This window comes from Notothenia rossii, assembly GCF_949606895.1.
Source record: "Notothenia rossii genome assembly, chromosome: 7".
In the NCBI taxonomy this organism is placed as follows: Eukaryota; Metazoa; Chordata; class Actinopteri; order Perciformes; family Nototheniidae; genus Notothenia; species Notothenia rossii.
The window spans coordinates 11,207,102-11,222,957 of NC_136905.1; the positions used below are offsets into that span (position 1 = coordinate 11,207,102).

At 41.8% G+C, this 15,856-nt stretch overlaps 1 protein-coding gene across 1 annotated transcript; it reads left to right on the forward strand.

The window, feature by feature from the left end:
- The first annotated feature begins 3,062 nt into the window (after positions 1-3,062).
- Positions 3,063-15,476, forward strand: eva1ba (eva-1 homolog Ba (C. elegans)). Its single transcript, XM_079640097.1, has 4 exons — positions 3,063-3,345; positions 12,656-12,807; positions 14,266-14,359; positions 14,462-15,476. The coding sequence occupies exons 3-4, from the start codon at positions 14,293-14,295 to the stop codon at positions 14,884-14,886; spliced, it is 492 nt and encodes a 163-aa protein (XP_079496223.1). The 5' UTR covers positions 3,063-3,345; positions 12,656-12,807; positions 14,266-14,292; the 3' UTR covers positions 14,887-15,476.
- Positions 15,477-15,856: the final 380 nt, after the last annotated feature.

Genomic DNA, 15,856 nt, shown 5'->3' on the forward strand with positions numbered 1-15,856 from the left:
GTTTTTGCGGTTACATATCTCAATGTGTTTTTGATTAAAGAATGAACAAGGCTTATTCATTCAGTGAGCCCTCCTAGGATATTCATTTCAGTTTTCAGTGTGCAAATGAGTCATCCATCGGTGGTGTTTTCCCCTACTCTCAGAAGTGAAGCAAGGAAGTCAAAGCTTTAATTATTATTCTTCCACGCTAATTATGAAATTCCAAGCTTTCTTTCGAAGAAAACCCGGCTTTCCTCTCGGTGGATTGTGTTGTGTCTGCACTACAGTTTCTCAACTTAAGTGTTTATTTTCTGGATTTTCTGAGGTTTGTGATCCGTCTTTTCCAGCCAAAGTCAACCCCACATCAAAGCTCTCCGTGCGCCATTCGTCCACACGGCATCTCTACAGCGCTGATCACCAACAAAGGCTCTGTGTGGCAACCTTTGGAAAATGAGTGGGTGAGCGGCTCTCTTATGAAACACACTGTAAATATTAATCTTGGTTAAAGACGGTAGTTGGCTCTTGTTCCTATAAAAGCTATTTAGAGCGTTTGCCCGCACTTCGCCCCAGCAGCGGGCTTTGTTGAACGAGTGCTATCTTGTTTAAACTTCCCCACCATCCCCCTCCATCTACAAACACACACACACCTTCACCTTCATCCTTTCCCACCTGCAGACAGACTCTCCCCGGTCATCAGACACGTATCCCTCCCTGTTTCCGCCTCCGCAGCAGCTTATAATGATATACTGTGTATTTACGTTGAACTCCACACTGGCATGCACAGGTTTGTCTGACATGATCCAGGAAAAGTCTTTCTTGAAAGCCGTAGGTGCCCTGTAATTAAACTGTTCTCATTTCTCCGTAAGTCGATGTTCACCTCCTCTCACCTCTCTCCTGTTTGCATTTCCTTCTTTCTGCCTCCCTTTGTCTTTCTGCCCCTAACGTATCCAGCCTCATCAGACAAACCCAGAGTTGGAGTATAAATCAGCCCCAGGGACAGGTGGACATCTGCCAGCCATGAGGAGATCCAGGCAGGAATGTGATCATTGATGCAGCTCAAAAAAACATTTAAATCCAGGCACCTCAAGGGACACAGTTGTCCCTGATTCACCCCCTCCGCCCCTTTTCGTTGATCGAATTGACAGGGTTGATATTGCAGAGATGCCTTCTGCTTTCTTTTTCTTCCTGTTTGCATCCAGGATTCTTTAATGAGGGAATGGAGAAAAGCAGAAATTCGAGAAAGGGGCAGTGGGAGGATGTTTTATTTGGAGAGATGATTCCGAAAGGCCAATGGGTCCATAAGGCAATGTCAATGAAAGTGAGTTTATCACAAGCTTTTGTGGCTGCTCACAAACAGGCTGCTCAGGTTAGCAAGCAGTTTTATGATGGAGACCGTAATGTTCTTTCAAGCCCCAGCAGGGTGTAGCGCAATAACAGCTCTGCTCCAACGTTGACCCTTTTCACGAATTAGAATGAACGATTGATTTCACTGCTTTCAGATTTTCTTCCCTATTTTTCCAGGAACAGTTTGGGCAACACTAATGAAAAGTGTCACGATGCCCTTCCATACGTATGGCTTTAATAACATCTCATCAAGACGGAGCTTGGTGGCCATGAAGATTTACAGCTGTGCCTACTTAGATGGTAAACTGCTCTTACAGTTGGGTTGCAAATTATAAGAAGCATGATTTCAGAGTATTATTATTGAGACATATACAACATCCTTAAATTGGAAAAATATCACTATTGTCCGTTCTGCCTGTGTCGTTGAGCATTGATGCAATCCACCAGAAGAGATATTTCAGCTCGCAGCTGTTAGCAATTAGTATGTCAACTCCTCTAGCATGGGAGATGACATATTATTGTGATTACATGTTTACCATGTTCTGTGGGAGGCTACTTTTACCAAAACGATATCCTTCTCACTATAGCTCACTTTATTTATGGGAGTAATAAGTTGCAAACGGTCGTGACATTTCTGAATTACAATTCAAAACATAAAGTGTCTTCAAACTTGGGAGATTCTTTAGCTTATTAAAGCCTCATGCCAGCATAGGACTTATAATGAGACAACCTTTTGCGACTTCAGATATTCTCTCTTCTGACATTTTCTATGAGCATATTGTAGTTTATATTGCATGAACACAGATAGAGACTAGAAGTTGAATATCAAGTGTTTATATTTTGGGAACAATATCACCATGAGGACAAAAAGTATCTTACTTTAAAGGACTCTCTTTATATTATTCTCCCATGGCTAACATAACCATGAATTGTGATTGTAGTAATGTGTTTTTATTACATGTACAGCACTTTGGCTCGACCAAAAATTGCTTTTAAATGTGCTATAAATAAAACTTGATTTGAGAATTGATGCATTTCTAAATGTATACACGATCAAATGTAAATATTGGAGGAAATGTGTGACATGTTAACATGTTTATTCACTTTATTGCCAATAGTTATATGAGAAGATCAATACCACTCAATGGAGTTACAAGGCTGCAGCTAGTTAGCGTAGCTCATCTTAAAAACCGACTGCTGGCCCTAGCTTCATATTTAGCATACATCCTTCAGCATCAGTGTCAGCTAGAAAGTGAGTAAGTGCATTCATACAATATAAACTATTCCTTTAAAACTCTTTAAAAACACACTCTACACACATGAGCTGTATTCAAACTGTTTTTGCTGTTGTAATTCTGTCATGCTGAACTGTGCATGGAAAACCTGAGCTGATTTGCCTTGAGTGGGTCTCTGCCTGTTTCCTTAACAACAGAGGGAAAGCTCCCCTAACCAACACACACACACACACACACACACACACACACACACACACACACACACACACACACACACACACACACACACACACACACACACACACACACACACACACACACACACACACACACACACACACACACACACACACACACACACACACACACACACACACACACACACACACACACACATCTCTGCTCTCCTCCCTCCCCTTTTCCCCGAGCTTGCCCTTTTTAGGCTGTTCCTCTGTTTAATTTTTTTTCCATGTGAAAGGGGGGATAGTATGACAGCTTTTCCTGCTTCTTGTGGATTGGAGCGGGGAGAGAGAAAACTCTGTTATTCACTCTGTCTCCAACTTTGAGAGGAAGTTACCACCTCTTCCCCAGACTCTGTACACACAGGCTCAGGCAGACACACTCTTCAGGACTTGACCACAGCAGGAACAGAGTGAAAGATTCAGGATTGCTTGTAATGCATTGTTTCTTTCAACATTTGGAGGGAAAGAAGGCTGAGATTTGCATTTTGCCTGAAGCTTTCTGTGTGGACTCAACAGTGTCAGAGGGACCTTGTCATAACAGACCGGTGAGTTTGACAGATTATTTCAGTGTATAACCAGCTCCATAGAAACCTCAGTGTAACACAACTTTTCTGTCACTCTACTTTTTCTGTAGTTGAACGTTTTAATGCTCTGAATCTCATGTGAGCTAAAACTATAGTTTGGCAGGCTTTTTTAGAGGTGCGTGTGTCTGGGGAAACTTCCAGTTGCTATAAACTCAGATATCTGGTTTCAATCGCAGCAGCTCTAGTAAGTGCTTACATCAAATTAAATAAGTTTCTTACTTTTGATTGTTTACATTTGACAAAACAGGGTTAAATAGGACAGAAAAGTTAATGAGTGTTGGAAACAGCAGAGTATGCAACTTGATGAAGCCAGGACATTGGCTTTCTTTTAAAGTAATAACCACATCTTATTCTAGTTTTTTACTATTTATCTTTTCATTATCAGTCCATTACTAAACCAAATAACCACATCCACCCAAGCAGTGTCAATGCATCACAGTTTGGTCCTGCTAAACGTGTTTGTTTTGCTGCATGTTTTTTATGAAGCGCAGCCAAAGTGGAGCTGATGCAGCACTTATGGTTGGACAGGATAATCCTGGTATGGCTTTCCTGTGCAGCTGCACCTTATTGGCTAACCTTGTGGTGATAAATTAATTGTCACCTTGCTATAATAAAAGTAAACATCCTGTCGTTTTTTGTATACATTTTTTTATACCTGAAGAAGCAGATGCCATGTAATCAAAGACAACTGAGGTGGCATGGATCCCAAATGAGGCATGAGAGTCCTCTCATGTTGCAACTGGCTCTGTTTAACTGTTTCCCCCATTTTTTATACATGAACTCATAGAAACATTCATGCAGGACAGCAGTTGACCATATGCCTTAGCTCCCATAGCTCTCGCTCTCTCCACTGGACGTTTGTGGTCAGCAGGTCTTATCAGGGGGAGAGCGAGGTGAGGGAAGAGGGAGGTGGTGGGTGGTGGCTGGAGAGGGCTGGGTTGCTCTCAGGGGTCTCCTTTAATTGACACAATCTGAGTGGGCTGGCAGCACTTCAGCTGTGCCTCCTCCAGTCAATCAGATGACCTCTATAGGATGAGTTTGAATGCTCGGTCACCCCTTCAAGGCCAGGCTGGGAAGAGTTGACTTCTGTGTGACCTCTTGGAGCTATTCATGCCAGCAGACTAACCTCTCCTTCCTTTTCAAAACCCAACTGACTCACTTATCAGCAGGCCTGTCTTATCTGTCCTGAGAATGGTTGTTCAATTACTTTATTTAGCCAGGGGTCAGATTCTGATTTGAACTGCTTGTCTAAACTTCCAGGGTACCAATCTGTTTGCAGGGGGAGATACAGAAAGTTTCAGACTACACAGAGCGAAGATAAATCAAGCGAAAACAACCTAAGGGAGACAGCTTTACACAGTGAGAAGTCATTAACAAAACTCCTTTCAGGAAAATGGGGAACATTTCTTTATTTAAGTGTTGTTTTCAATGTAAATTATTAGTTTTAAATAACATGGACCTACAGAAGATTCTGCATCAAGAGCTCACTTGGCCAGCTTCTGCTTTGTAGCATTGTGTAGCAAACTAGTTATGTAACATATAAATTAGAATAAGTAATGATTTCATGTTACCCCGAAACACTTCATGGCTGTATTACTTACAGTTCAGCCCAACCATATACAAAACTGCAGTCCAGTGGATAACTTAAAGCAACCAGTGCCTTGGCAGAAAATGTTTCCAATGTTCAAAAAGTCCCACTGAACATGACTCTGATCAGCTGCTGGAGATCAAGGACAGTCATATCGTCATAAGATGAGTTAGCACAATAACAAAAGGAACAAATATTACATAAACGCATTGTTAGGAATGTATGTATGGGAAGTTGAATTACTTTGTAAATGTAGTTTGTGTCGCATATTTAGCCAATGACATGCAGCCATTCACCCAGATCAGCTTATCATCAGCTGATCTCTTTGAAGCACTCTTTCCCAGAACAGAGAGGTCCATTCAAACACATGGCTCTTTAAATGTAATTGTTACCACTGCTCACTGTATAGTTACTGGTATTTGTAAACCAATACCAGTTTAAAATACATTTTATGTGTTTCTAATTCCTATAAAACACGAAAGGCATAAACAATGTGTGAAACGGAGAATACTTGTTTTGCTTTAAAAATAAATTGGCTTGAAACAAAATTTCTTTCATCATCTTGATGTGGCGGCAAAGCATTTCAATATTTAAGGCTTTTCTTTGTTGACCCTCTTCATAAAGTCATTGTAAAAATGTTGATGGGGAATGTTATGAATCTACACAAAGATACAAAATGACAAAAACGTATGTTCTGCTTAATCAACTCTTAATCTCACTACCATTAAATGACCAGGAGGATATTTTAGAGTAATGGGGAAAAGGGAGTTTGATGAATGACTTGTCTCCCAAACTGTGTTTAGCAAAGCCACTGATGTCTTACAGGGCTCTATTGCTTCCTAGTAGGAGCTTCACTGGTCCAGACCCTCTGCTGTTTAGGCTCAGGCAGATTTTTGACATGCTAAATCCAGTGGGTTTATCCAAGCTTACACTCCTCTCTCGGGTAAACACATGCACACACATGTAGCTAGAGACACACTCAACCCTTACCCATACAAATCCACTTGCGCTAACAAACTTCTGTTTGAATTATGTGAGTATTTGGTTGAACAAGATCATTCAGACTAGATCTATTCAACCATAATTTATATACGGTGCATTGTCGTTTATTTAATGATAACCCAAAGAGAGTTGAACCACAATTAGGTTAGTCCCAGACTTCATGTTGTATTAAATCGACAACCCTCACATGACTGTAGTGGCCAAAATCCCCAAAAGTTTGTCTTGTAACCGTCACCTCAAAAGTTATTGTTCTTGGCCACATGTAGAGCTTGTGCCTCGGAAGCAGTGTCAGACTCGCAGTACACAATCCACTGGACCTTTCGGTTGCTTTTCAAGGTTTATTTCCAGCAAAACAAAATACGAAAACAATATATTACATAAACTTAAACAACAGATCCTAATAATCTGTATTTGACTAAGTATAAGGTTGCGTCTGCGTGTCAATGACGGTATTGCTGCTGCCTGCTGCTCTGCCGTCACACACCGCACCTCCAATTTAAAGCCTTAGCCCCGCCCCCTTCAACTGAGCAAAGCATACCTCTTACTGAAACAGAAAAATGCATTGATAAAGGTTCCAAATAAATCAAAACAAAATAAACTTAAATGCGGCTCCTACATGACATTTCATTCTTTAGTGAATAAACCATTCACAAAGCGTTTGTTTATTGCTATATCATCTTCCCATGTGATGAGGAACTTTTCAGCTAACATTTCCTTTAGGATCTGGCCTGAAGGGCGCGTTTACTCAACCCTATCGTCAAAATATGAAGCGACTGTAATTCAAGGAAAAACCACGACGGATGACAATAGTGTTGATGTTTTTGTATTTACTACTGGTTGCTAATATAAGTCTGTAGAAGTTATACAGGCCTTTTAAATAGCTGAAAACAGGCACTAGCCTTCCCTTTCACTACACAACGTTGTTCATGTCACAACAACAATTCTGAACCTCTTAAATCCCGTTGAGCCTCACCACATTCATGAGTTGTGCAGAGAAAATGCTGCGGACCCAATCATATGAAGGGCAAACACGTGTTTCGTGTCACAGAGTAATCCGTGGGGTCCATGTAATTGATACAGTATGTGGCGTTGGCGTGCTGCTGGATGGTGGCCCGGATCGATGAAAAGGGTGAGATCATGGCTGTATTTTTGGAGCTCTGAGTTAAGGATGATCTAAAGCCTACTGCGCTTTAGAGAATCATGGAGGAATGTTCATGTGAATCCATTTCAACCTGCAGGAACATACACAGGCAACCAGGGACTACCAATACACAGTAACACAAAAAAAAACCCTGTTAGCCAACACATACTCAGCTGTGGTCCCAATGTGGCTTCCTACTGCCATGAGCACTGCTTGATTGGTAGCGTGATAATGACCGTAGGAAGATGGTACATGGGATATCTCCTCTTGATTTGATTTACATAGTAAAGCATGCAGACTCAACCTCCCATCAACCTCCCATCAGGAACACATCTGTGTCCACTTGCCCTAACCCCCAGTTCAGTCCCATATCTCCATTACCTTCCATTACCTGCCATAGCCCACAAAATATACTCTTCACTGGACGAGCTGTGCACTCTGGTTCACTTTTTATGACATAAGGATACACAGGGATTCATTGGGGCAAGGGTTGCAGTAACTACTGAGCCAGACTGGCGTCACATTGGCATACTGGGGCATGTTGGATTTACAGCCCTACCCTTGTTTAAGTCAAATAATAAAGTGCCGACAATGCCTGACTGATTCAATTCTGTGTTTACTCCAGGAAAACGTTTTTGGTCCTTGAATGCAAAGCTGTTGTTCATTGAGTCCATGTCAAATAAAGTCCATGCCTTAAGCTGGAAACAACAACCCATGACTAAACAAAGCTTTCTTTCAGCTTTATATCAAACACTAAACCGTATTCAAGAAGTTTGCATAAGATCAACTCGTATAATGGATTGTAACATGTACAAGTTTGAATGCTGCACAAACAACAGGTTTAGATCAGAATGTATTTCCTGTTAAGACCCACACAGCTAGAGCTTTTCTCTCTGCAGCACATTGTAGTTCAGATTAAGGTTAAATATGATTTTCAATGTGTTTGTTTCTTGGATTTGTATTGCCTACACAAAGTGTTCCTCAGCATTCATCAGGTCTTTATTTCTGTTGTACGCTCGACAGTCGAGACTGGATGTACATTGCTCACTTAGGAAACAGCAGTTCACAATTGTTTGCTTTTTCCATGCTTGTCTTCATTAGTGGAAGTCCCCCAAAGTGTGATTTGGTCGAAAGCTCCACAATAAGCAAGTGAGGAATTTGGTTTCAAAGGCTGTTTACAATGTCAAGAAAGGAACAAGCAAGCATTTGAACACACAGGGTCTTCTTCAAACATCTGCAAATGAAATGCACAGCAAGATCTGGACACTATTTAGCAGAAACCTGCTCTGCGTTTTCGTCTTCTGCTTCTCATCCCATCTTTGAGCTTAGCAACTCTTTTTACAGAATAAAATTAACTCGTAAGATATTTGCAAATGCAGAACTACAGAGGTCAACGTCACCTGGTGCTCCCCGTCTCTGTCCTGAAGGCCACCCACCACATGCCTGTCCTGTTTCCAAATGCAAGAGTTTTCCTCTCAGACACTCTAGCAGGCCTTGACAAGGAGGAAGCAGCACTAATGCTTAGCACAGCTTGAAACCCAAGATCTTCATGTCAAGAGGAACTGGGAGTTTATGCTCTTACTTTCTCCAGAAAACACTTGGGATAGAGATCTTGGTTTGGACAACGTTTCTGTTTACTGAGTGGAAAGTAAAGCACCACTGCTGTTTTGAGGCAGAGCTTGAGTTCCAGTGTGTTTTAGTACTTGGAGACCGTTCTCTGGCTTGATTACAGGTGTGTGATATATCGCTTGTAGAGACATCCAGTGGATTGTGGTGAAGTTTCAGAATCTTTGGCAGTTCGAAGGCTGCTGTTAACCTTTACATCAGCTAGTGAAAGAATTTCATCTTCAATGTGAGAAAAACTGAGCCAAGGCCGAGCTTTGATTCAGTATATTTATTTAAGGGAAACACGCAATGTTTCAGAATGTGCTCCGAGAGCTGAAAATAGTGTGTTAATGACCCGGATAGGCTTGTTTGATGCTATGCGTCGTTAAGTCCTGATGTTCTTTTCAGTAGCAGCCACAGAATCAAACGTTGTAATGAACATAATCAAGACCAAATACACTGTGTTAGTGTGTGCCATAACTCTAACCCCTCACCAGAAATAGTCTGTGTGTGGACTTTAATTTAAAAGCAATGAAACGTGATTACATTCTGTAAAGCTTCGTCCCAGGCGGATCAAAGAAAGAACATCCGTTGGGTCAGGAATTGTTGCGGTCGCTCTGAAATTCTAGGTATTACAAATATTGTGTTCCCTCTGCGGTTCGGCGTGTGTCATTACAATGAGGACAAAACACTCACTTTTTCCCTTGTGTAAACTGAACATTTCATCTTCTGTGTCTAAATCCAATGTGGCATAAATTCCACTGAAGGGTTATGCCCTCTGATTTCTTCATTGTGGAAGAGAAGTATTGCAGTTGAATGGTTTATGAAACAAGTATTACTTGCGAAGTATCTAGGGAAAAGTGCGTTTGCTTTGGACCTCTGCCCCTGTATGGAGGCAGATGATGAATCAGCCAGTTGTTTACAGCTCTGTCACAATTTCTTAATTTAGACACTGGACATGCGTAAAGAGGGCTTTGACCTGGATGTTGTCTCTGCGGGAAAGGGACACACCCTTTGGGAAGGAAGGGCCATTGTGGTCTATCTCCAAGTGGTTTTTTCCACTCTGCTCCTCAATCCAAACCAAAGCAAACAATGGTCAGTCAGTCAGGAATAGTGTTTAACCTCTTCTCCGACCACCACACCACGCCATGATGTGTTTATGCTGGCTTCCACACTTTCTGCTGGGACCATACATAAACAACTCATCCCTGACTGACAGAGTTCTCAGGGGGACTAAGCTGAGCTAACAATAATAATTTGTTACTGGGATTATGATTGTTTTGATTTAATATGAGATGAAAATATGGTTTCTTGCACAGTTTAAGGCAGGTCAGGATTGGTCAAGTGAATAATTAATGGTCAGCAGCGTGCAAGGGACTCAGGAAGGGGACGCCTCAGTGTTTGACCTCAGGATAGGAGGCCAGGAAAGACAAATGATAAGCTAAAAGGGACAAAAAATAAGACTAAACATTAACCTCACAGGCGCGAAGACATGGCACCAAGACACATGCTGCCACTGGTTGGCTAGATCGTTTGAAGTGTTTAGGTTGGACAAGATATGTGAGCATTATTTGGAACAAAATAATGAAAGGCTCAAGGAAAGTGTGTCTTAAAGTATATAAATGATAAGTACTAACACAATTGCCTTGAAATTATTTTTGAAAAAACTAAATCCAATGCAGGTTGGCGACACAACAACACCATATGTTGTTTTTATTCTTGACATTTCTCACTTCTATGACAGAGCAGTTGGCGTGAATACTCCCACCAGCCAGCACTCCCTAAAAATTGCAGTTTAGAGTGTGAGAAGTGAAGTGAGAAGCCTTTTTTGTTTGTTTGTTTGTTTGTTTTGCCAAAGCGATGGTCCTATACCAAATGGAAGTACTATTTATAATTTGGAGTGGGCTTTTTTTGTTATTGTCAATATGTGATTATGTCAGGAACTATAATTTGAGGATTGTTGCTTTATTTATAATACCTACCAAGCAGCTAATATTGCAATTCAGATTAGGGAGGTGTTCCAGGCACGTCCAGCTGGGAAGAGACCAAGGGGTAGACCTAGAACCAGATGGAGGGATTATATCTCTTCGCTGGCCTCGGAGCACCTTGGGATCCCCCAGTCAGAGCTGGTTGATGTGGCCAGGGAAAAGAAAGTTTGGGGCTCTCTGCTGGAACTGCTACCTCCGCGACCCGACCACGGATAAGCGGGAGAAGATCGATGGATGGATGGATGGATGGAGATTGAAGTAAAACATGATGTTCCAAATGATTGAACAAATTGCAGATGCATGACTTCTTTTTGTAATAACTAAAGTTTCATTTTTAAGGCTGTTAGGTAAGGCAACATCTGCAAAAAGAAAAGCAAACTGGGTCACTTGGAGAAAATGACTTAAGGTTGAGTCACGGGATAGTACATGGCTGGGGAGGGGAAGGTCTGGTAATAATTTCCTTCTTAGGTAAAACAAAAACACAACAAAAACAACAGGGAAGGATAATTAGTGTTTAGATAGGCTTTAAACAGGTCTCCAGTTGTCATTATAACAGACGCCGAGAGCTGATGAAGCTCAGGTTTGCTGCATTCCTGTGCGAGAAGAGGCCGGTTACTGTACTGAAGGGGTCCAATCGCTGGCTTTGACCTTGGCTTGAGGAACGGTCATTCGAGCCGTTCACTTAATTACCCTTGAGACAAAAACGAAATATCTCATTGAAAGCCCAGGTTCTCCTGCTCTGCTTGGATAATGATGTATAGATTCCATTAGTGGGGAGGGATTAGGCTCAGCGGGAGCGAGGAGATGATTCATAATTGAAAAGAAAAGGAAGGAAGCTCGACAGGAAGACATCACATAGGTCCATCCCTGCCGTGCACTGCAGAAACAAAGGCACCATCGTCTGGCTCCCGTGGGGATCGAGGGGGTGGCCTGGAGCGCTTGTTACCATAGTGACAGCTCTGTCACTTAGCCCCGAGCGCTGTAGGTCAGGCGCTCTGTAGTGTACATAGCATCAGCCAAGAGTCAGCAAGATCCAAATCTGCCCTGGAAAGCACGGGCTCTGTTAAACCAACTACAGCTGGCAGAGGAGCTTTTTCATGGCTACAAGTTGGAAAACTTCACAGCACAGCATTTTTCAGAGCCCCCGATCCCCCACCTGGCATGTAAAGCACTAACCCCCCACACATTATAGGCTTTTTATTGAGTAAAGGAAAGTGATTCTTGGGCTTGTGTTGTAGGATTTCTGCCAATGTGTTTTGCTCTGGGCTGCTAGAGACGTGGAGGAACTTTGGCATAGCGCGGAAACTTCAGATTCTGCTTTCTTTTGTATTTATTCATATGGCTCAGGACCATGCTGAGATATGGAGCACAATCAGAACATCAAAAAAACAAACAAAAATAAAATGTCTCCAAAAAGGCAAATTGTGTACACATTACTTTTGGCTAATCTGATTTGAAGTACAACATGTATTCAAACACAGATGCGTGGTATAAAGAATACTTTGGAGAAAACTTAAGATAAAAAGTGAAGGTACTTATTTTATACTGTTTTGTTTTCAAGATATTGAGGCAAAAAGGGTAAAACCAACTACTACCTCATTAATTAAACTTAAATAAGGTTGAATAAGCAGCTCCTTGAAAGCACCATTTAAATATTCCTCAATGTAGAGTATGTATCAGATATGTTCTATTCCATTAAACTGAATAGGTGTTTCTAATAAAGTGGCCAGTGAACGTACATTCCTGTGTTTCTGTGGTATTTGCATTTCAACCCGTACGGGCTCAAGACAGTTGAAGCAGTGAAAACTGAAAAGCCTGCCTCTAGTCTCTTGCCGGACCGTGTATCCTGCAATAGGCCTGTCAGTGTTTGCATTGCAGACGCCCCCCCTGAGTTTGGATCTAATGTGGCTTGACGTCCGTCTGTGTGTGTGTTTGCTCTTGTCTCAGGGTGGCCAAATGAACGGTTTAGCCTGAGGACCAAAGATCACAACATCCAACAGCACAGCGAAAGAGAAAGAGAGCCATTTTGCAGCCATTCTCCAACTTCCCATTACACTATGAGCTGGGATTGAGGACGTGCTTCAAAGTTTCATTTTGTGGTAAGTTTTTACATTTGATCCACACTCCACTCTCTGTTTACTTGTGCTTTTACAGGAAAATGTGTGCTGTGTTTTAAAGTTCATTAGTGAGCCACATGACATATGGTTTACATGTGCGTGGTTTTATGATTGGATTTGACTTGTTCTAAATGAAAAAATAAGCACAAATGCAGCATTATTAATTAAGGTATTCAGCTATTGATATAAATCCGGCACTGAGGTTATTAGTGGGTGAACTTGGAGATACATTCAAACACAAACATGTGGATTGTGCAATTTGAGGACATCCACATTGATCTGTGTGAAGGCATTCTGACATGTGGCTTGACTTAGAGAAGTGTGGGGCGGCTTCAGAGTTCATCATAATTTCACACAAACTGATTTTTTTTTCCAGCCAGGCAAAACACAAAGCACATGTTGGACGGGAAAAGCCCTAACATTAAGCTGGGAGCTTAAAGGGCACCTCCTTTTATTTTTAACTGGCCTTTCCTCTGTTGCCATCAACACTCGTATGTGTTTCATGGTGCAACACTGTGATGTCATCAAGCCATGGAAATGGAAAATGTTCACAGAAGAAAAAACATTAGCAGGAAAGGGCAGCAGGGTAGAGGAGGGGGGGTCGAGGAAGGTTAGCAGAGGAAATGTGTTATTCAATGCAGGCATATGAAATAAATGTGTTTTGTCAGATGAAAAACAGGCCTGTTTCTGCTAAAGAATAAAGCTACTGAGTGAAGAGGTAGAATCAAGGTGACACAGAGGATGTATATAATTGCTGAAAACAGAAAACAGATTGAGAAGGAGAAAGAACTTGAACTGTTTTTATATCTCTTGTGGTGCACGGCTCCAACGGTTTTACTTCAAGAAAGACTTCCTTGGGAGTGTAAAAGGTCACGGCCGCACACGGGGACGGTTAAAAAAACCCACAATCGAGCTCCTCAGACTGACAGGACGCCAGGAGGACAGACAGCTTAAATGTCAGGGACACAAAGTCCAAACAAAACACATCAATTTAACAACAAACTGCTCTTTCCCTCAGGGCTGCACAAATTGATCTGGGAGTCCCATCAGGCAGGAAGGAGTCCTTTGTGGCTACTTGAAAAATTGACTTTTGACCTCTTTTATAGAGGGTTCAGAATAGTCTCATGGTTCAGAGAGAACAGCAGAGGCTGAGTGCCATGTGCCAAACGCGTTATGATGATCCCAGATGAAGCCAGTATTTAGAAAGACAGAGGAGCTTTTGTTTGACACTTGGAGGCCTCATCCAACCCACCGAAGGCATATGAAGAAGTACCGTGGTCAGTGGGTTTGACATCCAGACGCTGCAGAGAATGTGACACTGGAGGAAGGAAGCTTGGGAAATAGTTCAAAGACTTTCTGCACCTGAAAAAGCTTTGCTATGGTGCTGAGTTGCATTGTACGCCAACGTCAGATGTGTCATTGTAATTTTTTGTTTTTCAGGTGTGAAAGAATCTACTAAAGATCACCATGGATGTGAAGAAAAAAGAAATGGACCTCCTGAGCAACAGCATAGCTGCATATGCTCACATAAAAGGTAAGTCACACTGCAGCCACACAATAATACTCTCTGTTAGTGATCTCTAACACAAATACATTAAGTAACAACATTTGACTCGATTTGATCTCCTTTCTTTAGCAAACCCAGAGAGCTTCGGCCTTTACTTTGTGCTTGGAGTGTGTTTCGGCCTGGTGCTGACGCTCTGCCTTCTGGTCATCCGCATCTCCTGCAAGCCCCGGACCAACATCGCCAACTCAACACCTGAGAAAAAACCCTTAAAGGACATCAGCGAGGAGGACGAAGAGAGCGAGGACGATGAAGATGAAGATGGGGACGACGTAGAGGCACCCATCTCTTTGCCAAGCACAGAAATCCCTGTTGGTAATCATATCGGGCAATCAAACGGGACACTGAGTGTGAACGTGTTTACTTCGGCTGAGGAGCTGGAGCGGGCACAGCGTCTGGAGGAGAGGGAGCGCATCATACGTGAGATCTGGAGGAACGGCCAGCCTGATATCCTCGGGTCAGGAACAGGGACTATTGGCAGAGTGCATTACTACTAAGATACATGAGGCTTCAAGAGAAACACTGGGAGCTCTGTGAAGGACAGGCAGAGACCTTTGGGTGGGCCCGATGTCCCTGAAGCCTGTGAGACTTGTGTTAGATACAATGCCACGTCATGGAAACAGGACAACAGTGATGTGACTTTTTGATAGGACAATACTCAGCTTTTTTTACAGAGTTGAACCATGTGATATTGCACTTCCCATGTAGCAATGTTATTTTCAACTGACTACATGACGTTTTAACCAACAGGTGTCTTAAGGACTGATCATTCCATATGGAAAATATGTAGTGTGAATGTGGGAGCTGAATGACACTTGAAGTAGTCAGTCTATTCAAATGTATGGCGCTTAATGACAAAAATGCACACAAGTATAGGATTATGTATGTTATAAGTGGAAAATGGATGCATATAAGGACAATGTATACGTACTGTAATTTGCTATGAAGATGTTTTTTTAATTGCAGTCAGGACAGTCGTCCTCTAGACGGGTGAGTTTGTGGGACATATAAAATACTCTCAGTGTCTATGTAAGGAAATTAAATTGTTTAAAAAAGCACATATGAATCAATTTGGGGGGGGGGGGGGGGGGGGGGGTTCAGAATACACAGCAAAAATGTCAGGACAATTACATTTGGAGTCTATAATTTATGAGTTCATTAAATCCATGTCTGTGTTTTCAGGGATGATTCCACCAAAGGAAATGACAGAATTAAAGTATTACGATTAAATCATTTGCTGTTGTTTCTTCATATCGCTCAGATATTAACAGAGCTCATTCTCTATACCTTTAGGCCATTGATTTATAATCAAGATAAAGAGAGAGAGAGAACATTTGCTAATAAGAATAATGGAAAGGTCATTTTTTGTAATTTGTTTTTTCTGCCTAATGTTTAATTTGTAAGAGCTTCAAGAGGACAGTCAATGTGTTCACAAGGCTCTAGTTAATTCAGACATTATGATTGTAA

Bases quoted from the DNA above. Each gene is read 5' to 3' on its own strand.
- eva1ba (XM_079640097.1), top strand. From the start codon at position 14,293: ATGGATGTGAAGAAAAAAGAAATGGACCTCCTGAGCAACAGCATAGCT. The intron at 14,360-14,461 runs GTAAGTCACACT...TCCTTTCTTTAG, and splicing joins TGCATATGCTCACATAAAAG to CAAACCCAGAGAGCTTCGGC.